At 33.3% G+C, this 26200-nt stretch overlaps 1 protein-coding gene across 1 annotated transcript in view; it reads right to left on the reverse strand.

The window, feature by feature from the left end:
* LOC113509416 (anoctamin-8-like) overlaps positions 1-24941 on the reverse strand; it is a 31866-nt gene extending 6925 nt beyond the window's left edge. The window contains 20 exon segments of the mRNA XM_052902078.1: positions 232-325; positions 4017-4210; positions 5410-5541; positions 5948-6079; positions 6703-6900; positions 7786-7958; positions 8672-8804; positions 9557-9631; positions 11493-11548; positions 13256-13373; positions 13561-13713; positions 14238-14319; positions 14406-14509; positions 14617-14723; positions 15147-15263; positions 15911-16049; positions 18895-19000; positions 19494-19623; positions 23333-23461; positions 24514-24941. Of these exon segments, the coding sequence (XP_052758038.1) occupies positions 232-325; positions 4017-4210; positions 5410-5541; positions 5948-6079; positions 6703-6900; positions 7786-7958; positions 8672-8804; positions 9557-9631; positions 11493-11548; positions 13256-13373; positions 13561-13713; positions 14238-14319; positions 14406-14509; positions 14617-14723; positions 15147-15263; positions 15911-16049; positions 18895-19000; positions 19494-19623; positions 23333-23461; positions 24514-24634 (2493 nt within the window). The 5' untranslated portion in view covers positions 24635-24941.
* Positions 24942-26200: the final 1259 nt, after the last annotated feature.

Genomic DNA, 26200 nt, shown 5'->3' on the forward strand with positions numbered 1-26200 from the left:
CTATATCCCACTCTTCAAACCGAAACACAGCCATGCAAACACAACTGCTGCATGCCCAAGCAAACGACTTTTGTACAAAGACTCCCTCTGGTATTCTGTAATCCTGAGTTTTAAAAAGTTGTTTTTCTTTTCCTTAAATTTAAATACTTTTAGACAGTTAATATCGAGAATACTTATACATAATAATTAACTAAATAAATTTAAACTGGAAATAAATTTTATTAATATTACCTTACGCCGTATAGGCTTCGTAGGACTAACATCTTGTAACAGCTGCAGAGAGCCCGTATTCACGACAGGTTCCGTTATAGATGCCGCTTTTGGCCTGGAAATGTCCACGTTCCTATTTTGTATTGCGAGAGAAAAAGGGAGAGAGACAAAGATATAAGTATACATTAGAAAGAGAGAAGCATATTCATATTAGAAAAAAAATACAGTGCTGCGAAATATCGGTGTGAAATAGACGAATGATAATAAATGTTAACATTTACCTTTGACTTCCACTGGTGGTGTCGTGGGATTATATCAAAAAAACTATTGTTTACTCTATGGTCAGTTTAAAAGATTTATAAGTCTTGTCTATGGTGAGTAAAGATAGATTCTATACAGGGTGTAACGGTACGAGTAAATCAAACCGAGATCCAATAAGTATTCATAAAACAAAACTTTCAAGAGACTATAAGGAATGAAAGTTTTTAATACTTTTATATAAAAAGTTTTTAAAAACCCTTAAGTTTTTTTTTTTATACAACAAAGGTAGCAAAAAAGCATACAATCCGTCTGATGGTAAACGGTCACTGCAGCCTATGGACAGTTCAAATAGTAAGTAGTAGTACTTTAACGTGTATATTGGTGTTCCAATATAAAATAGTAAATGTTACTTTGCACATTTATAAGCGTTTATTATTTCCTTTTGCTTTGAGCCGCGTTAGTCGTCGATTTAAAATTTATATCTCCGTATTTATTTAATTTGCTTGGTATATAAACTTTATAAAAGTATATACAATTTTTGTATATAAACTAAATGAAAGGTCTACTAAAAAACTATATATATACTAAAATATGAAACTAAAAGCAAATTTTTGAATATTTTTTGAACGTTTACATCATATCAAATAAATATACTGGATTCTTGGTAGGAGCAATTATTTTTTGTCTTTTTTAAGATGATGAGAATTTAAAAACAAAACTACAATGTGTAAACGCAATTATGGTAAAAATAGCCAATGAGCTATAGAAATAAAATCACTCCAGCGTGTCTGCAGGTCAAGCAATGAGATTTGAGATCTTTTAAGCTTATCTTAGGAATAACTGTTATTGTAGGAAGCTATAGTTGTGTTATTGTAATTATATTTCTTATATATAGTTAATTAATTATGAATGTATGCTTCTAAATAAATAAATAACACCTTATTCGTCAAGATTTGAAACATATGAGAGGTATCACGGGCGTCACAGTATATTCTCTGTGTAGATGATGTTGTATATGTATATAGGTGACAGTTACCACTTTCCATGAGGTGGACCGTCAGCACGAAATTCATCTCTCATTGCGAGACCTCGTTTGGAAAAGATAAAAAAAAAACTACAAGTAAATTGATAAAATTTATTGCAACATAAAAATATAAACATAAAATAAATTAGTTGAAACAAGCAACATTATAATACTGACTTCACGGAATTGAAATTGATTAATAAATGTATAAATGTCTTTAACTACACACCCATCCACAATTTTACTTGTGCCAAATTAACTGAAAACAAAAAAATTAAAATAAATTAAAACCTATATAATCGGATTTTCGTCGAATGCTTGCAATGAAGTTTGTATGAATTGATTTCTTTCATTTATCATTTACACACCTAAAATACGAAAAGAAAATATAATTAAAATAATAAATATTAATTATTTCTCATATTGATCGCACTGTAGGTACACTAAGTACAAATTCCGAAGACTAAATATACTAGTAAATTGATTTACTATATAAAATTAAATTAAATTGAATTATTAAATTAAAATTAATTAAATCAGTTACACAAACATCATTGCACCAAATGGTTTATTTCAATCCGTCACAATATAATAAACACCTTGTCTTGCTCAAATATTTTACGATTTTAATATATGAAAATATATAATAGCAGAAACAAATCTCAGATACAGCTAAAATGTTATACTGTTTAGTATTAAATTAAATATTATCCTAATTGTTATACGAGTACGACTCGCCGTGTGGTCCGGGCATAGAATGGACCACTTAACGGTCCAGATATAGTAGTATAGTAGTAGTAGTAGCTGTTGCCAACTGGCCTGCGAAGCGTGGCAACTACTGGCAAAATCCCCCCATAAGGCCTATATTCATCATCATCATTTCAGCCATTATCCGTCCACTGCTGGACATAAACCTACCCGGTAGACTGCCATTAAGAACGGTCCTGAGCCACCTGCATCCACTAGTTCCCTGTAATGCATTTCAGATAGTCACTCTATCTAGTGGGGAGTTGTCCTACACTGCGTTTGCCCGTACGCGGTCGCCACTGAAGCCCATGTTCAGCAGTGGGCAATTAACGGCTGTTATGATGATGATGATGATGACGAGTACAAATTATTTTCTGTTTATAAAATTAGTATAAGTACGACGGAATTGTGACAGTCACTTTAAATGCACAAAGACCCCTTAAAAAAAATAAAGAGAAAAAAAAAATGACATCATAACTTTTCACTGGCAGAAATAATGGAACTCAAGTCAGTTAGTTCAAAAGAAGTATTATATATATAGTACTACTATTATACTATGGATATTATTTCCTAGAATAACTTATTATTGTTAAATCAACGCGCTTATGAGTGAGACGAGATGTTTAAAATTCCAGCCAACTACAGCATCATGCCTTGATATGACCATAGCGATGGCACATGCAATGATCGTTGGGCAATTACTATGCCACAGCTAACCTATAAGTCTTTAAAACTTGAGATTTCTGAGGTCGTTTTTATAATTTATATGCATACTTAAATTTATAAAAAAATTAACTACAATCATAATGAATCATATAGAACTCTTTTCTACCAGTTGTCCAACGGACAGAATTGACATAATTGTTCGAGATATACCAAAGGTGTTGGACTACTGGTTGTTATTTAATTATTTATACTGTGCCACAATTGTTTGATATTTCGACTCTATTACAATGGTCAACGAAATTAAATAGTGACAATAAATAAACGACTAAAGGTTAACTCCTTTTTTTGGAGAGGAATTGTTAGTAATGGAGAGATATGGTCTCTGTTACTAGCAATAAACCCTATCATATCGACTTTGCTCGCCTTTCTCCCTGATAATCTTTTTGGGTAATTTCTCAAGGACCAACTGATCCGCTGTCTTCCTTACTGGTGCATAGTCAGCTTATACCAATAATGCAGACGGAGTTACCATTCCATTATCGTACACTAAAAAACTGTGGTATTAATAGTACGTTTATATGACTACGCAATAAATTGTACGCCGCAACTTTCTTAATAACGTGAAAGCGTCATAAGTGAATTCATGAATTTATACGATTTTGTTCTTTATCATAAGCGACAATGTTCCTTGCTACCTTCGTAACAAGATCGAAATATCGATGCGCTCGAATAAAAACGACGATCGTAGACGGTCTTTTTTGGTTTGCTTAAAATTGCGTGCCGCGAACTGAACATTTAATGGTCTACGCAGACGTGGGACATATTGTCTGTAAACAGAATTTTTATTTGCCTCCTTTTCCTACTCTTTTAAGTATGAGACAATCCTCGATCACCTCTATGTAGATTTTAGTCTGTTTATAAAACTTTTAAGATTGCACATACTTTTAAGAGTAAACATGCACACTTTTTATACAAGAGGCTACAGTGTTGTAGTATAGTATAGTAGTATGTGTTCTACATACATGTAGTTAACATAAAAAAAAATGCGTCCGCCGACAAAATGTCCATCGTCAGCACAGGCCTGAATACAAAATATTGTAGGACAAACCTGAACGGCGGTATCTCCGGTATCTTGCCGATGTTGATGCGGCGGCGGTCGGACTTGTCTGTCCCCTTGGGGGTGGTGGGGGTCCGCGTGGGCGTGGCGGCCGCGGGGGCCGCAGGGGGTGCGGGGGATGCGGGGGTCGCGCGGGGAGTGCTGCGGGCCGACGTGCGGACGTCGTCCTGGCTCGGGCACTCAGACTGTAATACCGAAATATTATACTAATATCACAGTTTATGTAACATATATAAGACATGTTCGTCGAATGAATAACTTTGATAAACATGTCTAGACAAGATAATGCTTAATGAACTATTGTGCATTTTCGGGGCATGCAGAAAGCGTTGGACTACTGGTTATTTCTGAAGGCAGATAACTTCTACACTTCTTAGAGGTGGAAGGGAATATATCCTTTGTTAAGTTGACCACTTAACAGTCCAGAACACCAGCAGTGACCACCACAAGAAGGTAGTAGTTAAATCTTGGTACATTCGTCAATATGGGCGTTGCTACAATCTCTATCGGCACATGGACCTTTTTTAATGTTTATCTTTCAACTGTCACTAGCACCTTACCATCTCGTAAACCAATAGCGCTAACCAATAATATTGTTCCATTGTCATCTATTTAAAACTAAAAATCTTTAAGACTGTATCAATCAGTTTTTCTGTGACACACTTTACACTACTACACACTACTTGGTGCATTAATTCGTACCATAAAGGCTCAAGCATAATTTCATATATGCTTTCTCAAGAACATTCATAACTTTAGCTTGCTGAAGTGAGGCAACGTCGTAATTATCTGTCAATTTTCAAATAAAAAAATATTTAATGTTTCTTGCTGATTATTAAAAAAAAAGTTACTTACGAACTAAAATATCAACCATAGAACACGTCGCATAATAACCATCGTCACGTACCTCTGTCCCATTCGTGTTTCAAGCGTGAAGTAGTTGTGTTTGCATGGCTGTGTTTCCGTTTTAAAGGGTGGGATATGGCGTGAATTTACTGGGTACAGAGGAATAACACCTGAGTCCTCAGGAATGGCAACGCATGGAGGGTATCATGGGTGAAACAGTATGGTACTGCTCATGTCTATAGGCGACGGTTACCACTTTTCATCAGGTGGGCCGTCAGCTTGTTTGCCATTCTAAGTTGTATAAAAAAAAAATAGTTATATTTTTTCATGGCGTCAAGTGCCGATTGCTTATTTAAAATGCGTTGCATATAAATCTACCACTCAAAACTTTGCACCCGCTTCGCATTTTGCTTTGAAATTATTTTAAATAATTATTTGCCATCAAAATTCAAATTTTAAGTGACACTTGCTTTTTTGCATTGCATGCAAATTTTCATTTTGTTTTTCTCTTAAATGTAATAAAAGTGTAGCTCATTACCATAAGCGGCGCGTGTGCATTTTTGATGGCCTCCCGTCGCTGGAACTCCACTTTAGCCATCTCGGTAGCAAGCCAGCCGGGAATCTCTGGTATGGCGATGCGGAGTGCCAACACCACTATCAAGATGACGTGCTGTGGAAATAAACATATTCAAGTATTTAAATTAATATACCAATAGTCGTATTATAATATTAAATTACAATATTATAGTATTAAATATATATATATATATATATATATATATATATATATATATATATATATATATATATTAATATATATATATATTATAACATTAATTACAGATTCCTAATTTGTATATCGTATATTAAACAATATTATACGTATTTAAATATATGCCTATGTCGCTCGCTAATAAAGTAGCTTTTTATAGGTGAAAGAATATTTTAACAAACATACGAAAAATGAAATCCTCTCTTTGTCAATTACAAACAATAAATCAAACTTCTCATTGTACTATAGTTAAAAAAAAACAAATCCCCTCCCGCTGTAAATTAGAGTGGTGGCACAGTGAGACCTCTAAGGCGACGATGAGCAGCACTGTGTGCGCGGGCGCGGCGTCCGGCCACAGGCGGTGCACGGGGCCCGACAGGCCGATGAGGGCGCAGTTCACCAGCACCGCCACGCCCACCATAGCCTCCATCGCGTGCTGCACACACCGCCCACAACTTCAACGTATGCTTCAATGTCATTTCTATTATTGTTTATCGTTCTATTAATCTAATTAATATTTTTGTACTATATGAATAGCTGAAAATCAATCTAGTTTTAAGAATCAACTGGCGATAAACTGATTATGAATAAACTAAAATGACTGATGAATTTTTTTTTTTTATAATCCAAGAGAAATAAGAATATAAATAACGAGATAAGCAGTAGTAAGATGAAGATTGTTTTTTTTTTTAATGGATGATGAATGGAGTGATAACCCCGCCTGCGCTAACGGTATACGCTGGTGGGGCACCAGTGATCGTGCCCATCGTGATGAATACACCCGGAACTCAGCACGATGGTTTCCAGGGGGAACCGCGTGGAGGTCAACCTGACAGGGTATATTGCTAGCAATGGGACTGGTAGCTCGCATTACTAACGATCCCTTTCTCCTAAGTAAGATGAGTTGACATGGTGTAAGGTACGTGTAGGTTAAAGAAAAGACAAGTGGAGTACTATGGAGTGAGATTGAGTGATATGAGGTGAGGTGAGGTAAGGTGAGGTGGTACGAAGCGAGGTGGGGTGGTTCAAAGCGAGATGTGGTGGGAATTGCGTCGGTACCTGCCAGCTGCCGACGCTGGAGACGCGCTCGCCGAAGGGCCGCTGCGCGACGTGGCACAGCTTGAAGGCGTCGGCTCGCACCTCGGCCGCGTTGTTGAGCAGCGCGCACACGGCCGCCAGCGGGAACGCGGACGAGAACAGCACCACGTGGCCCAGCTGCGTCAGCATCTCCAGGTACTCCGCGAACGTGCCCTCGTACTGCGCACACATACACATACACACCACGGTCGCTTCCGACCACTACACGCTACAATAAATGTTTTGACAATTTATTGCTGCCGTATTGGCATGACATAGTTGTACTATATATGTAGGTTTTATTTACCTGTGAACGCGTCGCATTAAGTACCGATCAGAGTTTAAATATGTGTATACATCGCAACAGTTTAAAATTAACTATGGCAACAGTATCATTGTCATATTTTTACTGACATCACGTAACGCACTTTACAATTAAAAAAAAAATCGACTGACACTCCAATTGTTAGATTTTTTTGTATTAGGATTAGATTATTATTTTGAAATTAAATGTCGTTTAAAATTTTTAAGTTTGTAAAATAAACCTATCACTACACGTTTTAGGATACTGTAAGTGGGATAAGTAATTTATAAATAAATAAATATAAACCGTATTGAGTAACTAAAAGTTGAAATACCATCAAGACTAAACAGTAATAAAAATTTTAAAATCGGTTCTATATGTATATTATTTTTAACAGCTTCAAAAACAAGAATATTCTTAATTTTACTAACCTTATATATATTTTTGTTACACTAACTTAATTTTTTTATTCAACATTTAAAGCAAAGAAGCCTCCTGACAGAAAGTAGTCACTATCGCCTATAGACATGAACTAAGTTAAATAAATATCCTTTTTTATCCTATGATATGTTAACACACCAACGGTGTCACATGCATATTGCTGATTTTTAAACAAAATGTTTGTCCTTTTTGAAGAAACCTATACTGTAATCTCTGAGAAAATATTGGCAGGACGGTACACAAACAAATACACACGCTTCACTATAAATTTTTTATACTGCATTACATATTCTCACTCTCTCTTTCCCTCTCTCTCTCACCTTAAACAGCTGCGACTCCAACTCAGCCTGGTGTATGATTTTCTGTCCAACAATAGGCTCGGAGTCTCTGCGTTCGTCCTTCTCGGCGGCGCCATTAGTTAAACTGTTCTCGGGCAATTCCCCGGAGTCTGTTTTCTTCTCGAATAACTCGGCCAGCTGAGCTGACGTTGGTACTGAAATATTCTGGACATTAGAGATCTATGTGTTATGTAATGTATACATAACACATATCCCATATATCATAATTGTACCCAGATTATGTAGGATTCTGAATGCTCACAGCGATCAAATTGACATCAATTTTGGATCAATCAAGACAATCCATTGGGGGGAAAGGGATTGTTAGTGATGGAGACTAAGAATCCTATTGCTAGCAATATACCCAACCAGGTCGACATCCTCGCGGTTCTCCCTGGAAACTATCATGGTTAATTCCTGATGAATTCATCATGATGGGCTAACTGACCTGTTTTCATTCTCATCGATCACCCTTCACTGGTGCTCCGCCAGCGTATCCCGTTAGAGCAGGCGGGGTTACCATTCCATTTTCACCCACAAAAAAAAACCGAGACAATCCTATGATCATTAATATTATACAATGAAATTATTAATAAATAATTAGCTTATTTATCAGTTATGAGGCAATAAACTAAATATAAACAAATAAACATAAAAATGAAAATAATAAGGAACAACATTGGAGCAAAGCACAAGCGACCAATCCGCCCTAGTACACAATGTAAAATGAATCGTCGTGTCTAAATGTACAACGCGCGCTGCCACAGGCGCCCCCCTCCAACAGTATACCACCACTCTTGCGTTACGCTATCTAGGCCACCCTTTAACAAAGTAAAAAAAATCCTCTAATAATACTATTATTACTTACTTTTGCTTGGACTAATCGCACCGAACACATCGACGCATATCTTAGCCAATCTGAGGTTCTCTATGAGATATGGTAACGCTGATTCTTTCAGGTTGCCAATCACTTGTCTTGTTATAAGCAATACGGCTAGTTGCTGAAATAGAGAAATAATATTGAGCAATACACATTTAGTAAGTACTTATTATTTAGTAAGGTACGGAGACACGAGTCTTAGTCCTTGAGAATTACAACGTACACTTTTATACTTATTATACGTATATACAAAATTATACAGACATACGTATATATATTATACTAGCAACCCGCTCAGGCTTCGCACGTGTTAGATATATTTATATAAAAAAAAATCTAACACGGCCATTCTGAAACGTACTTTGCTGTCGAAGTATATAATATATCACAGTACAATATCTATAATACTTAATTTTTCTTATTTCTTAAGTTTAGAAAACTAATATAATTTAAAAAAATCTAAGAAACGCATAGATAGGTAGAGATAGAGATAGAGAGAGAGAGAGAGAAATTAGATAAAATGTAACCTATGTTACTAGCGAATAATGTAGTTTTTTATAGACGAAAGAATTTTTATATTTTTTAAGTTTATTAAATACATTATGTGTAGACAAAAAAATTAATCTTTTTCTTCATAATAATAATTTAGATGATTTATATGAAGTTATAAACTAGAATTATATGTGATATTAATGTCTATAGCAGACGATTGCCATTTTTCATCAGGAGAAACAATAGTTTGTCACTTCAAATTTTACATAGTAAACTATGGATAAAAATGTTTAGTTCTTGAAATACATGAAATATTTCAACGATCAAGTACTTTTTAGAACCCTAGACTGTATGTATATGTACTTATTAGTTAACACCTACCTCTTTCAATTTGTCCATATCTTGCAGATAAAACGCAATGTAGAACAAACTCATGAACGAGTTCACGAACTGAAACTGTAAATAAAACAGTCGATAATTAATTTTCTTATATGAAATTTAAAATAACATTAATACTTCACAAACTATCACTTGGAGTTTATTAATATAGTTCAACCTCATATCATCATGTCAGTGATCTAATTTCCCATTTTGAAAGAGAGAGAGAGAAAGTGAGAGAGAAAGAGAGAGAGAGAGAGAGAGAGAGAGAGAGAGAGAGAGAAAGAGAGAGAGAGAGAAAGAGAGAGAAAGAGAGAGATGGTATGGAAGAGAAAAGGAAGAGGGAAATTAAAGAGGAATAGACGAAGGAAAAGAATAACAAAAAGGAAGATATAAAGGAAAGAAATAGAGATAAGGAGAAAGAGAGACCTGTCCTCAGCAGTGAAGCCCATTATTATGTATTTAAAAATCTAAAAAATATAGGTGAACATTTTTAAAACGCCCAAGTAATATTGCAAAGATTTTTGTTACACAAAAAAAAGCCTAATATCTAATACACTATAATGTCAATGAGAATATTCTACGAGGGTATGATGCGGCTTTGATTTTCATTGTGTTTTTGCAACGATTGTAAGCATTATCATAAGGCAAAAAAAATTAAGCATGTAACTACTGACGCAATTGTAAATAATGTATTACCAAACCAGCTGTTCCCCACAGTTTGACATATTTTTTTATTAAACAGAGTTTTATATATATTTTTTATACAACTTAGAATGGCAAACAAGCTGACGGCCCACCTGATGGAAAGTGGTAACTGTCGCCTATAGACATGAGCAGTACCATGGACATAACAGAGTATACTGTTTCGCCCATGATACCCCCCATGTGTTGCCATTCCTGAGGACTCAGGTGTTATTCCTCTGTACCCAGTAAATTCACGCCATATCCCACCCTTCAAACCGAAACACAGCCATGCAAACACAACTGCTTCACGGATGAAACACAAATTATTATACTTCGAAATCCGTTCAAAAATCATAACAAACATACAAACATCTTTACTAATTTCGTATTTATAATATTAGTAGGTTGATACGAGTAGTAATCGTCGGAGATAAAAAAATCACAATTAATTATTACTTATTTTTGTAAATTGTAAGTAGATACATTTATGTTGGTGAGTAGATTGGTTACAAAATGCTCACCAAGGATATATGTTTATCGATACATAAATCATTTTGGAATGTTTATGTATAAAGGTGACATTTTGTTTCTAATTGATATTAGTTTTTTTATTTAAACGGCTGATCGAATTTAAATAAAATTCGATATACAAATACGACCATTATTCTAGATTAACATTTAGAATACTTCATATTCAGCAGTTTAAATAAAATTTGTAATTCACGTAGATTATAACAATCTTGTTTATGGTCGTATTTTTTTAAATATACTTTTTTTTTTCAAATATTAAAAAAAATAACTATTAAACATATAAGAAATATAATACTAATGCTAAAAAGAGTGAGAATAGGTAAATAAAGTAAAATACATTTAATAATTTATTAGTCTTTAAATTTAATTTTAAAATCTATAGATTTTAATTAGGTATGTTAATTTAACAAAAGACGTTATTGGTGTCGAAAAGTTTACAAGAAACATTACAAGTTCCAAGTACCAACTTGTGATTTGCAGTTACAATGAGGCGTGCTTTAATCGGTTCACTTAATTTTATAGCATAAAACAAATCCATGCAAGCTTCAACTGAAAACGCGTGCATATGCAACCAATACCGCTGTGCCTTCATTATCAGTTTCCATAGATTACCATTTATTTTTTAATCTCCGTTAATTGTCTATGACAAGCGTGTCTATGACAAAGCGTGACGGAAGCTTGGCTTTTATGGCGTTAGTTGGACAGCATTTTTTATACAAACCAATGCTATTTTCACAATCAGGTGATTCTCATACTTTGTCTCGAGACGATAGTTTTCTGTCGGATTTCAAAATCATATTATGATAGTTGGATGTCACCAGATTTTTTTAACGTGGTCCAGTCCCATTTGGTAAGCAGAAAAGAGAGAAAATAATATGCGCTATAGTAAATTTCAAGTCTACCTACACTTGAGGGTGTAATCTACATAAACTAACTAGAATTGTTTAATATTATTGCCAATTATTTAGCTATTTATAATTCAGTTTTAAATGTAGACAATACACTAAGATCTGGGTGCTAATATTCGTCTAGTAGAAGGAAATACAGGGATCAATACTATAGTCATGCAAAATGCCTAACTATAGAAGTTAGAAGTTTGTACAAGTCTATTATTGGACACACAGTTAAATCAAGAAAAAAAAAACACACTCGCACACTACACTCTGGAATTGTCACACTCTTTAATTTACCATATTATGTATTCATATTTCGTATTAGTCGACATTAAAATGTTTATTTCTACGATCCTATTTATAACTTTACCTATTAGATATTATAATACGATAAATATATATTTTTTAAATACAATATAAATTCAAACAGCAAGCTATCAAATGTAAAATAAAAAAAAAATTAAAGGGTATAATGATATTACAAACTGTGCGACCTGAATAGTAATATTAGATGCGTACTTACAAACGTATTGACCCTCAAAACAATTTTCACACAAACTCTCTCCATAAACAATAAAGACTCAAAATTAATTATAGTCTACATATTTATCATAAAAAGAAAAATAAAAAAACAAAAAACTGAAACTTTGTTTTAATCTTTGTTAATGTTAATGCAGTGTACGAGTTATCTGGGTTTAATTTGGGCTATTGTTACATGTTTATTATAATATTTTTTATAGAATAAATGTTGAAATAATAAAGAATGTATCTTCTTTAACCAATCACAGTCAATCATGCAATAAACCTACTTTAAATCAAAAGTTTTATTATTTTCTTTTGAGTTAAATTTTAATTGAAAGGGATTTTATCTCTCACTACAGTTCTTTTTTATGAATACTACAGTAATACTATTTGTCTTATGTTATTGCGTTTCTTAGCAAGATACATACATGAAAAGATGTCAAAGAACGGTATCATACTAAAACTTACATATGATAGGTACCTTGTATTCAGTGTATTATATTTTATAGTTAATGAAATTGGAGAAAAGATTTTATTATTCTTAATATATAAACATTTTGAGTTTTAAGTGGTTTCTTATTCCATTAGTAACTAAGTTGTAGAATCTTTGAGAACAATATAGTCCAATAGTGGAGTAAAATGAATAGACGACTGAAGAATGACTAATACAATTGTTAAAAATCTATGAAGAGTGGTGTAAAGTTGGTACATGATTTTCACTTGTGACTACAATCTCCACCAGAAACGAACATACAAAATAATTGTCTTACAAATAACCTTCATAATAAGTTTTAATATTTATCAACAGACTTTCTTTATTGTATACCTACATTCTTCGAGCTAGAAAGAATGGTTTGTAGGAACATTAATTTCTTGCTTATTATAATTACCTTTAGATATGATTACTAAATCGTGTGTTTGATAAATAATTGTATAAGAACTAAACAAATTTAGTCAAATTAAATCGATGTTTAATTTTCATCACCCTACATGTAACAACAGCCCATATTTCTAAAAGACATTCCAACGCAAACCTTTTACAACGCAAATTGCGTAAAACGGAACGTACCTTTATCGTTGAGCCACCTGGCTATTCTAGCGTACACTTCCTCTTCAACCCAGATTATAATAGCGAGAATAGCCCGTGGGAACCACGTGAAATATATAATGTTGCTCTCCCACCAGTCCTGTTGGAATATGGAAGATTTTTTAACTGAATACTACAAACCATCGGCCACTAGCTTGTTGGTTTATCTAATAAAAATATTAGATACTTAAATTTTCTAAATACATATGTATTATTTATTTCAAATCTTATAAGGTGGCAAAATAACGTTTGCCGGATTAACCAGTGGCACATAAGAAGGTAGGTACCTGGGCCCGCAGAAAGCCGAAGGTGGCGGCGGCGGCGACAGAGAGGCAGAGCAGCATGACGGGCAGCGACACCAGGTGGCGCCAGGCGCGCCGCCGCCACGCCGCGTACTGCGGTTCCGGCCGCCCCGTCACCGGGCTCGTGCCCATCTCGCCCTGCACACGCCTCACGCTTAGCAGCTATACACTACTCATCTATGAGTACAGCGCTCACTTAATTTACACCAACTAACACCTAGTGGTTATGTTTACCCCCATATGGGGGAAGTTTACGTTCGGCAGTGGACATTATGATACGATTGGAGGGAATGGCTTTTTAGTAATGCAGACTACCAAAGTCATTTCCAGCAATATGACAAGGAATTAGCAAATTAGGTATATTGCCAACAATGGTCCACTATTAAACAAGAGGAATAAAAAAGTCGCTTTACCAAGTTTCAAGTAACTCATGCATATAACCTTCAGTTAAATATTATGGGAACAGTACAAGTTTAATCAGTCGATTGTATGATTCGTGTAAAACAGATCTTTTAACTATTTTAATATCGTTATTTTATTACAAATATTTTGTTAGCAAAAACTCATAAATGTAAATATTGGTCAGTTAGAAAACCAGTTAGCCAAAATCTGAGCACATGTTGTGAAACATTAATAAGGTTTTATAGCAATAAGGATGATACCTGAAAAAGTGGTCGCGGCTCTACTAACAATTCGTCTCTCTGATCCAATGTTCCCCATTTGTACGCTAAAACATTTGAATACCTGAAATACAAATAATACAATAACAAAATCATATCATATGGTCAAATAACATATACAAACTTGAATGTAAAATTAAATGTACACACCTTTTCCAAGTTTCTAAATATACGCAAGCCCACAAAACGTTGAAAAGTGAGAATAATACATAAGCTATATCCTTCCAATTTTCATTTGCTGTACCCAACCATATCTGCAAAATAAAAAATGTAATAAACCTTTTATCCGGCTGGAAGGATCATAATTTCAATTAAAAAATATATTGAACTCGAATAAAATAGAAAATGAATTAAATCATACCCAAAATAGAAAACCAACAACAGCAGGCACTGTCAATGACTGGGTATAATGTCCGAGCCATGCAAAATACATCGCAATTTTAACACCAAAGTATTCACTTATTTCATCTGAAATAAAATTATATGATCAGAAATAAAAGTTTAAATGGATAGACGAATATTTAACCAATTAAAAAAATCTAAAATGCAACATCTATTCAAAATTATAAACTTATTTGTTAAGAAAAAGATGTCAAGAGTTCTAAAAAATCAAACAAACATTTTTAACTAAAATAAAGTTGATTTTTTATTGCTATAATATTTATTGAAAACTAAGTAAAATGCTAAATTTACGTAGTTTTCAAAGTATAATTCTAGTCAGAAAATGGAAAGAAAGAATATACCTAAATCATACCTCATTATAAATATGAAGTATGATTTACAGCTTTCCTTTCATGAAGTTGTATTTTTGTATAGGCCTAATTTAGATTATTTATTAACGAAAAATGCTATATTTTAATTTATTGATAAAGAATATGCAAAAATACCGACCTAATGGCTGTGGAGAAAAGAACGTCTTCACCCATTTCTTTCTCAGGCTTTCAAGGGCGTTTCTATCATGAAGAGGAAACATACTGGCGACAACCCCTCGGCTGACACAAGCCGGAACTGCAATTAAAATAAAAAATATAAATGTATAATATTCTGCTTCAATAGAACTCTATGCAAGTGTATTTTTTTTAATGGATGATAATGGAATGGTAACTCCACCCGCACTATCGGTATACACCGGTGGGGCACCAGTTAGGCATGATAGGTGAGGACTAAGCAGGTCAGTTAGCCCATCGTGACGAATTCAACAATCAACCAATCAAGGTTTCCAGGGGGAACCGCGAGGAGGTTGACCTGATAGAGTTTATTGCTAGCAATGGGATTGGTAATCCCCATTGCTAACAATCCCTTCTCCCCCTTATGCAAGGGTATTGAACGACGGGCTTTTTCCAGACAGAAAAACCTGTGACACTGTGACCTTTTCATAATCTTTTAAGCTCGCAAATGGAAAAGAGTAACAGTTTTGTTGAAATCATCACAGTAATATTCTCCAAAAATCCCAAAGTAATATGAAGTATTTGCAAAAATTTTAATGTATATTTTTATGTAATGTATGTTTATGTATGACTTACGCTTAAGTTTAAATAATCAATTAGAAACATTGAAAAATCGCAAATTGTTTTTAAATAATGACAGATAAGTTTGACAAATTATAAACTGTGTCAATAATGAAAAATATAAATTAAATTATAATAGCCATTTACCGATACTCTGTCCGGGCCGCAGCGTGAGCGCCGGCTCGAGAGCATGCTCGTCGCCGGGCTCGGCGCGAGCCGACTCGAGCACGTGTTTCACTAGAGCGCCTCGCTCCTGAGAGTTTAACAATTCCGACGCAGACGTGCCCTGGGGGAAAAAGAATACAGCTTTCAAGAAAAACTAAAAAAATATTTTAAAAGTTTGCCCTTGAATTAGCGATTTAAAGGTATTTTATTTTAAAATGTTGAAAATAAAAAGAATATTACTAAGTGAAACCAAAATTATTAGCTATGCATAAAACTAAGATTCTACCCATGATATATTTGACAGAAATTTCATGAATCGAATATTAAAAAACAGTATAAGTCGAAGATTTGGCGGGAATTATGAACAAAACAAAATAAGATTATTTCTACATTTTGAAGGTTTAAGTGAACGTTACATTTTCGAGTAATCAAAAAGAATTATATGAATTTGTACACGATCTCAGGTAACTGAGTATTAGCTTAACGATTTTCTTATTAGATCGTTTACAGTTTTTAAGAATATTGTATTAAAATAAAATTTATTTTCTTTCGTTTAAAAATAGAAAGTACCTTACATATCCTTTTTAAAGAAATCCCTATTCTTTTCACCTCTAGAGAAAAAAAAAACTAAACGAAAGCTCATTCCAAAATGAAAAAAATAAATAAATAAACACATTGGTTTCTTCATCACAGAATTCCACGAAGGTGTCATTATTCTAAAAACATACATCATTAACCTCTTAAAGAAAATGTCTCAGAGAGAATGAAACGAGATTTTTTGTAAAACAGTAATTTATGAAAGCAGCTATATTTGATACGATATTATCATAATACACCTCGCATCTGTTAAATTGTATCGTCATTATAATAACCTATTGATATTGTTCAAAAGTTTCGTAAGCACACATTATATTAAACGTTTAGTGAGACTCGTGATCGCCTCACAATCGCTCATGACTAAGGATCACGAATTGATTCCGAAATTAGTGGATCTAATTCACGTAAGTTTTTTTTTATGGTTTGCGGTACTGTATTTAAGGCATCCCGTCCTCGCTATTGGATACGGGTGACGGAATGCTTATTAAGAGGGTACATGGTGGGCGCAGTTCAGACGCAATATTTGAGGAGCATTAGGAAGGTATTACGGCCGGATACTGCAACAAAAAAAAAGAGTATGTGGTCGTCCCCCGAACTGGCGACCTCTGCTGTTTACCGGACTCGAATTCGAGAGACGACCGATCACCGGCCGTAAAAGATGACGCAGGGCGTCTATGAAAACACACTAATCATCTAGTTGCATTACACTAAAACTTGTACTTATTACATTAAAACCTATTATCCTTCATACATCATATATATACATACCTCCAGTAGAGGGATACATACATATATATCCCTCTACTGGATAATGGAAAAGTTAGAGAAAGAGATAGCCTGTTAGTGTTAGGCGGATGACGTTGAAATATGATATTAAATGTTTGTAAAAGGTAAAGTTTTATATAACATGACTAGGTATGGTACAGTATTGCGTGTATTTTGTTGTTTCGTGTATTGTAGTTGTACATAATATAAAAGGTAACAAACTTAGTACTTGTTGACACGTGAAGTCTGACACATTCAGTGCCTAATAAACAAGAAAATTTGCTATCAGATTTACATAGTCTACCTATGTGGTCCCGGCATAGAATAGACCACTCCTTCCTTTCCTGTGGGTATCGTAAAAGCCGACTCGGGCGAGGGATGGGCAGCAGCGTCACTCTTAAAACATCTCTAAAGCCTGACTGTGTTTACCAATCCGCCTGCCAAACGTGGCAACTACTGGTAAAACCCCTCCAAGGAGTTTGACCTGCATTCATTCTCACCTATCGTCTTCCACTGGTGCCCCATCGGTGTATACCAATATTAATGGCGGAGAAACCATTTTCACACATTAAAAAAAAACCCAGTTGCATAAAAAAAAACATGTGAATACTTTTCTTGGCCGCCATTTTGGCACAATGTTTCCATAATGATTAGATGAAATCAAATATATGATTAAAATTGTTGATTTCTTTTATAAGATTAAAATAAATCAGCCAATAATCTAGTGCGTGCAGCACGCGTAAGCGGGCCATTATACAGTCACAATTCGTTACTTAGCTCCCAAATGGTAGTTATTTCCGTTACGCTTTCTTCTAAGTTAAAAATACACAAAATTAAATTGCGTTTTATTTCAAAACTGTGGGCTTTCTCTTGAAATAAATACCTTTTTGTTTTATACAACTTAGAATGGCAAACAAGCTGACGGCCCACCTGATAAAAAGTGGTAACCGTCGCCTATAGACATGAGCAGTCCTTCAAACCGAAACACAGCCATGCAAACACAAGATCGAATTGAGACGTTTCGCACATTTGAATTGCTATACTAGCGACATAATACTTTTATATTGTTTTCATAGATGCATGTTAGTGTATCTATTCTTGCCAATTCCATCAGGTGGGCCGTCAGCTTGTTTGCCATTCTAAGTTGTATAAAAATATTGCAAACCGATCCCAATTCTAACCTTATTTCTAAATGGTTTTTCATGAGTGCAGAACAAAATTGTATTTTTTTTTTATACAACTTAGCAAACCAGCTGAACAAGGTAGGCCACCTTATGGACATAAGCAGTACCATGGACATAACAGAATATACTGTTGTGCCCGTGATAACCCCCATGCGTTGCTAGTCATGTCATTGGCAATAAATTAAATTGATATCGATTTTTAATTTAAGAGTAGATCTGCAGTTTTTTTTTTAATAGCAATTCCTAACAATTAGAATCTATCAATGCTATTCCCATAATATGGTCAGTGGTGAATTGAGGCCCTACAAACTCAATTTTATGACTAGTGAATCCAGTGGTAGCATAATTTGCTAGCAAAAATAAATGTTATTATTGCTAGCAACCTGTTTGTTTGTATATTGTACATAGATAAATAAATACCTTCTGGAAACAATGCATGTCTCGTACAGTGAACTCCTTATAGCCACCTCCAAACTCTGGCTTCAACAACTTCGGGAGGTGAACTTCTTCAGCAGTTTGCAAAAGCCTGTATAAATATATTGTATATTTAAGTTATAGTTTTTAATGTATCTACTTGTATTTATAATTTGAGACGACACCTATTAGGACTGAGTAAACTTAAGTATCTATTTAACTGTCCGGTGATGTAAAACACCGGTAACAAACTAAATAGTCCGGATGATGACGGTATATTACTACGAATATTACCATTTCATTTTTATCCCATTAAACATACTTGACTGCGCTATTAAGGATTAAAGTCGTCATATTTTTTTTTAATCCTAACGTGATCGACTGCAAAGATGTTCGTATGATTGGTACTCAATCACGCATAAAAGATTAAACCTATTTGAATGAAATTTGGTACACAGGTAAATTATATTGTAACTTACACGACACATTATATACTGTTTCACGCGGGCAAAGTCACGAGAAACAACCAAAAATAAATAATTTATAATGTACAATAATAGATCTATATTGTAAAGTACTAGGCAAACATAAAAATTGAGTATTACACGTCGTCGTCAGCAGTTATATAGAAGGCGGAGCATTGTGACGAGGCATGCTGTCTCACACACACACGCAGCCGCGGACGACTGCCGCGGAGTTTCTGCAGTAACCATAGCAACATGCTGTCGGGAAGGCCTGTAGGACAAGTGGAGAATGTACATTATAACTTTCAATGTCGATTCTAAAACCTTGAGTTTATCGAAACATTACATGCTAGCGATCGAGAAATATTAAAATATGGATATATACATCCATATCAGCCGTCAACCGTTCACTGTTGAAATTAGAAATTAAAACAGTAGGATATAATCATCATCATCATCATCACATCAGCCTTAACTGTTCACTGCTGAACATAGACCTTCCTCTATTGGGGGGGTTTTGCCAGTAGTTGCTACACTTGGCAGGTGGGTTGACAACCGCAGTTAGGTTTTGGAGATGTTTTGAAAGGAACGTCGCTGTCCATCACTTGACCATTAAGTTCCATACGTCGCCTTTTATGACACCCACAGGAAAGGAAGGGATGGCCCATTCTATGCCGGGACCACACGGCTGTATGGATTAATGCATAGACAGGTATCAATACAATTATGATGGAAGAAGAAAGGATTGTTAGTAATGGGGATAAGTAGCCCCATTTCTAACATTATACCTTGTCAGGTCGATCTCCTCGTAGTTCCCCCTGGAAATCATCGAGATTGATTTATTGTTAAATTCGTCATGGTGGACTAACTGACCTGCTTCTTCACCTATCATCCCTCACTGATGCCCCGCCAGTATATTACTGGGGTTACTATTCCATTATCATCCATTAAAAAACACAATTATGAAGAAAGGCATCACAATTATTTCAATCTATATGGAATTGAAGTCGTTAGCCGTACGTAAAACTAAGAATGTACCCAAGCTATACAATATATCATTAGGTCAATAATTCAAAACAACATAAAGTGTTAGGCCTCCCATAACTATTGTGATAAGTTACTATGAGAAGATCGAACGTTTGTCGTTCGAGTTTTTATCGTTTTTCAGCCCATATTCGTTAGTTGGAAATGTTCACTTCATTGGTAAAAAGAGGAATCTAATGGTTTCCCTTTCACCATATAACCCGTATATATATATATATATATATATATATATATATATATATATATATATATTGCATTTTTATTTCTACTTTTTAGGATTCCGTATCTCGAAAGGAAAAACGGAAATCTTATAGGATAAGTTTATCCGTCTGTCTGTCTGTATTTAAAATTCATTTCAAATACTCAAATTCGCAAACCCATATAGCTGTGATAAATTACTAGGTCAACGTAATCAAAAGATACAGTTATAACATATTATTATTTGAGTATAACATTGGCAAAGGAATCAAAACCTACAGGGTACTTCCCTTTAATCTAGAATCATAAAATTTGGTAAGAAGCAATTATCCAGCACATCCGTTGTAGTTACATCATAAAACAGACTTGTTTAGCTGTGTGTTTATGTTTTGATCATGCTGTGTACGCATATTTTTGGAGTGTTAGCTTGAACAAAACATTATTGTACTGTATAAATTAATGTAACCATGTTAATTCTCTGTAATGTGTACCTATCGAAATAAAATAAAAAATTGCAACAATTTTATACGAGACATTTAGTGCGCGACTCGCACTTGGCCGGTTTTTTTATACCACAAAGGCAAACAAGGATACCTACAATTTGATGGTAAACAATTACCGTATAACATCTGAGGTGCCATGTGTGTTGCTGACTCTGATATAACCATAATACTATCTTTTTGAGTAAAACAAATCATTTCCATGGCCGCAGATCGCAACTCGATTTAATACCCAAGGCTTCGGCCTACATACAACAATGGTGTTTGATAGTGTCTTGCTGTTCGCATATAAATCATTCAAACTCACCCACATATACATTACAATATTGCTAAAGAAAAAAGTTACCCGTACCAAGTAGTTCCGAAACAAATTGCAGGAAATCAGCCATTAGGGGCTATACAAATGTAATCCTGGCTCTTCCCTTTGTCGTCAATGACATGTGTTTATTGTTCTGTGTCATTAATTTCTATGCGTCGGCCAAATTCCGACCCAAATATGTAGTAACGATATGGACATTTGCCAAAACTTCATGGTTACGTTTACGTTTCCGATACACTAAAGGCAGGGCCGTATCTAGGCATTTCGCCGCTCCGTACGATCGTAATATTTGCCGCCCTTTAAAATATCTTAAATGTGTTACACATTGATGATTAGAAAAAAAAAAAGGTTCTTTATAGTTAATATTAACTTTTCCCCACAACTTCGTACGTGTAGATTTTGGAAGTATAAAAACCAATTAGCAAGTAATTTACCACTTTCAGATAAAACATCAGATTTTAAATCAAACTTCAAAAATAAACCGTATCCGCTTTGGTGTAGTAGTTGTTACAAAAATTACACAAACACAAACATTTAGTCAAATATTAACAAAATATTATTTCAAATTCTATTGCTCTTATTCAAATCTTATTAATTTAACATTTTCTTAAATCAAGTTATAATTTTATTATAAGTATATCGATATAACGTGAATGCGCGCCCTTATCCCCTTTGATTAGGCCCCGACTAGGGGAGAATGAAAGCGACATGTTTCGGAAGATGTCGATCATAAATTACGTAAATGTCCAGGTCACTTAAAAGTTTACTACTCATGCAAGTGTGCCTCTCCCTTTACTCTCTTACATCAAGTTTTTCTAGGCTGCTTTCTATAAACACGAAGATGTGACTTATCGGAGACTATGTATTGTGGTCTCCACAGTATAAAACAATTGATCATTATTTTCAAATAATCCCTTTTATAAAAAAAAAATGAATGATATTATTAGCTCTCACCAGCTATGCTCGCGGCATTAGTTCGCGATTTTTGTATTTTCCATGGGGTTAAGTTCTCAATAAGAAAAACTGTAAAAGTTGACTCATGTTATATTTATTCTCGTATTTCATGTAATCTTTATAGATTTCATCAAAATTTACCCAACAGTTCATGCACATATGTGTACAAACATTGTCTATAGTTTTATTATGTGTAAATTAATGTTTTGAAAAAAAAAAAATTACTTTATTTTCTATGTCATATAATGGTAATAAAGAATAAAATATATGTTATTATCAGAGGGTTGACATTGAGCAAGTGGGTGGTTGTAGAACCAAAAACCAAAACCTTGTGTAATATGAATAAAAATATATTAAGCCGATCTCAAATCATGATGTTTTTCATAATTTGATGAATGCACTTTAAATTATGAAAAACATTTAGAACTATTTTAATGTAAAAAATCACTTTAAAAATAAATAATTTGTCCTTCATGTCATTAAATAGTAAATTAGATAAATGTGATAGCCAATATGTATATATGATGATTATCTAATTTTGAATTTTGCCAATGTTCAAATCTGGCCCAAAGAAGAAACTTCACATGTTAATTTAGTTTCCACTGACTCTCCAGTAATGGTAAATACCATTAACAAATAAACGAACTAACATGATAGATGGCAAAAGGATTACATCCAGCCATGTTAAATTGAAATAAACTAAATTTTGTACATAAAATATAATTAAGTATTCATTTTGCTTGTGTACATATTGTTAATCTTTATAATCTTTACCATTGTTGGAATAATAAACAGTTTTTATTCATTCATAAACTCAGCGCAATGTAAACACGCAAAATGTTATATTCAGTTCAACAATAACAGTCTTCAACTTATAAAGAATTACTATTGTGATCATACTTTATACCATTACAGTGTTACATCAACAGTAACAAAAAAAAAATTTAATTAGAGCAAAGACTTACCTTTAGGAAATATCAATACAACATCAGTATGCTGAGTTGGTGTTGAGTGCAAGAGCAAACGTCTTGGATGCATCAAATGAGCGCCAAGTTGTCCAGCCATCGGGAGACGTCGACGGAGCTCTCGTCCCGCTGTCAAAGAATACATTCAAATCATAATAGGATTCATACAGAAATTTACTGAAGAATGATAACATTAGAGTACATTATATTTTCAATAATCAATTAAAATTTTTTCAACATTTAAAATTTATTATTTAAAGAGTTCCCTATTAGCACATTAAAATATTAACATAAACCTATCACTAAAAGTTTTGCAGCTATTTCACAAAATGTGATGTAGCTACAAAACAAAATTTACAAATACTATTTTACTATCAAAATCTAGATTTTTAGTGACAGCCTTTTAAGAATCTTGTTGCATAATTAACATTTTATTTTGCCAATAGAGAATGCTCTATTTTTAAAGAGTGCTTTGAACAATAATAAAAAAAATATATAAAATAGTGTAATATTTAAATTTTAACATAAACATGTAATTCCAATATTGCTACACTTTGGTAAGCTTCAAAACGAAGTCTCTTAAAATTTGCTTTTTAAATCAGCCATGCTAAGGGATAAAGAAATCTAGAAGCAATAGACACAGTCACTTTTATTTTACCAGACATTCAGAATGCAAATTTAGTTAAGAACAAGTAAAAAATATTTCGGTATTTATTAGCGTATGCATAAAAAATAACAAGACATTAGATGTTACTGCATCATTCTACTTTCTACCAATAAATTCTCTAGCCACTTATCGAGTGGAACTTAATATAATTTTACTGTATATTTTAGTGTGTACAATATTTAAATTTATTCCTAGGTAGCTAATGTGACTTGGTGTATAAATAATAAAATGCATCTACATATGTGTAAAATCAAATTATAAAATTTATTTTGAGAAAAAATGACCAGTGGGTAAATCTTATTTTATACTGGATGAGTATAGATTATTCAAAGAAAAAAAATGCTTGTAAAATGTTATAGATATTTTGTTTATGTAAAAAATAATAACAAAACTATATACCTATATCAACCAGACAAACAAATAACAGAATTATATACTGTTTTTTTAGAATGTATTAAATTAACCGTATCAGTAATCAAAACAAATCGACGTAAAATGGTGTACAAGTTCTTACCGCTGTCCAACTTATCTTTCGCAAATTCTGCGAAAGACTTGTGTTCCTGAGGTGTAGAGTGGGAACTGCTCTCATATTCATCTTTTTCATTGTTCCCCAGTGTTCCATCATCGCCCTCCATTACGAAAATATTAAATAAGCACAGAAAAACAATACAAATACACAAAACTCCAAAGAACCTTCACTTTCTTACATCATCGACCACAATAGAAAAAAAGAAAACAAACGCATACAATGAAAATATTCAAGTTAAAACAAATTGATAAACGCAGTAAACATTACACTTTAAATAATAAACTATCTCGATTAAATTATCACGTATTAGGATTTAAATTTTCTAGTAAGAATAGTCCTTTCAAAGAGACCAGCAAAAATACATACAGCTGTCAGAATTCAAAATTGATTTTTGGCCGCCATATTTTTAACTTTTTTTGTATTGGTTCGACTGATGTTGCTCATATAAAAATTATAGGATAGAGCCTAAAAAAATTAAAGCTATTGTAGTTTTAATTTAGTAGTAGTAGTTAACTAATTTTTTTTTTTTTTATATTATGGTAACGCTAATAATTCTTTAGAACCGAAACTGTAAAGTTATATCTACTTACTGAAATCCAATATTTTTTATTTTAAAAGTTAGTAGCAACTAGCGATGCACGAATTTATTAATATAACTAATAATTATTAAGTTACTTATATTATTCGAATGTATTCAAATATCAATCGAGTACTAATTTAAATCATTTATTTTGATGCTTCTACTTATCGTTAAAATCATTCATTAGCAGGCATTCATGTATGAATCGATACAAATATAGCTGAATTAAAACGATCACTCGAATGATAAAACAAATTTTCTGTGAATAGTTAATAATGTTACCGATTTATCACATTTGGTATATAGTTTTGAAAATGACTATGGTTAAACAAGCCTTTAATAACAAAAAACGCCTCTTACAGGCTAAAATAACAAAAGATATTAGAAAACGGTTTATCGAGGCTTATATCTGGAGCAGATATATCCATATATTGTATGGATGTAAAACGTAGATACTAACTCTGAAGGAAATAAATAAACTTAGAGTCTGGAATGTGGTGCTGGAAAAGGATGGAGAAAATGTCGTTTTTGATCGTCTATTCACTATCTATTCTTAAAGTGTGGCTAAAGTAAAGGGCGAAGCATTAAATATGCTATCGATGACAGATTATTATTTTAAATCCTTTATTGAATATTTAATGTTAATGTATTTTTGTGATTCCATTTATGTAATATATATAATGTAATGTATGTAAATGTTAAATACACACCCTAGTTTTATCTGTTAAGTAGTTATAACTATTTAAAACAAATGTTTTATTTTCATTCATATTCATTTAGATCGAATTACTAATAATAGTGAAGTCAATCGAACACAAAAATTAGTATATTACTAATTTAGTAGACAAATTGTAAAATTAATCATTACTAATTAATAGAATAACAAAATAAATCGAATTCACGTATCGTTACTAGCAACATTATAAAAGTCGTTTGAATACATTTCTAGACGAGAATTTGAAAAATCTTTTATAATAGATAAATTTGTGTTATACTCCACGAGTACTTATCGATTTCTATGCAAATTAGTAGAAGAAGTTAAATACAATTTTTAGCTTAATTAATTTTTTTAAATTTATTTTCTTAATCTGT

This window comes from Galleria mellonella, unplaced genomic scaffold (genome assembly GCF_026898425.1).
Source record: "Galleria mellonella isolate WM207_F2 unplaced genomic scaffold, CSIRO_AGI_GalMel_v1 utg87, whole genome shotgun sequence".
NCBI lineage: Eukaryota > Metazoa > Arthropoda > Insecta > Lepidoptera > Pyralidae > Galleria > Galleria mellonella.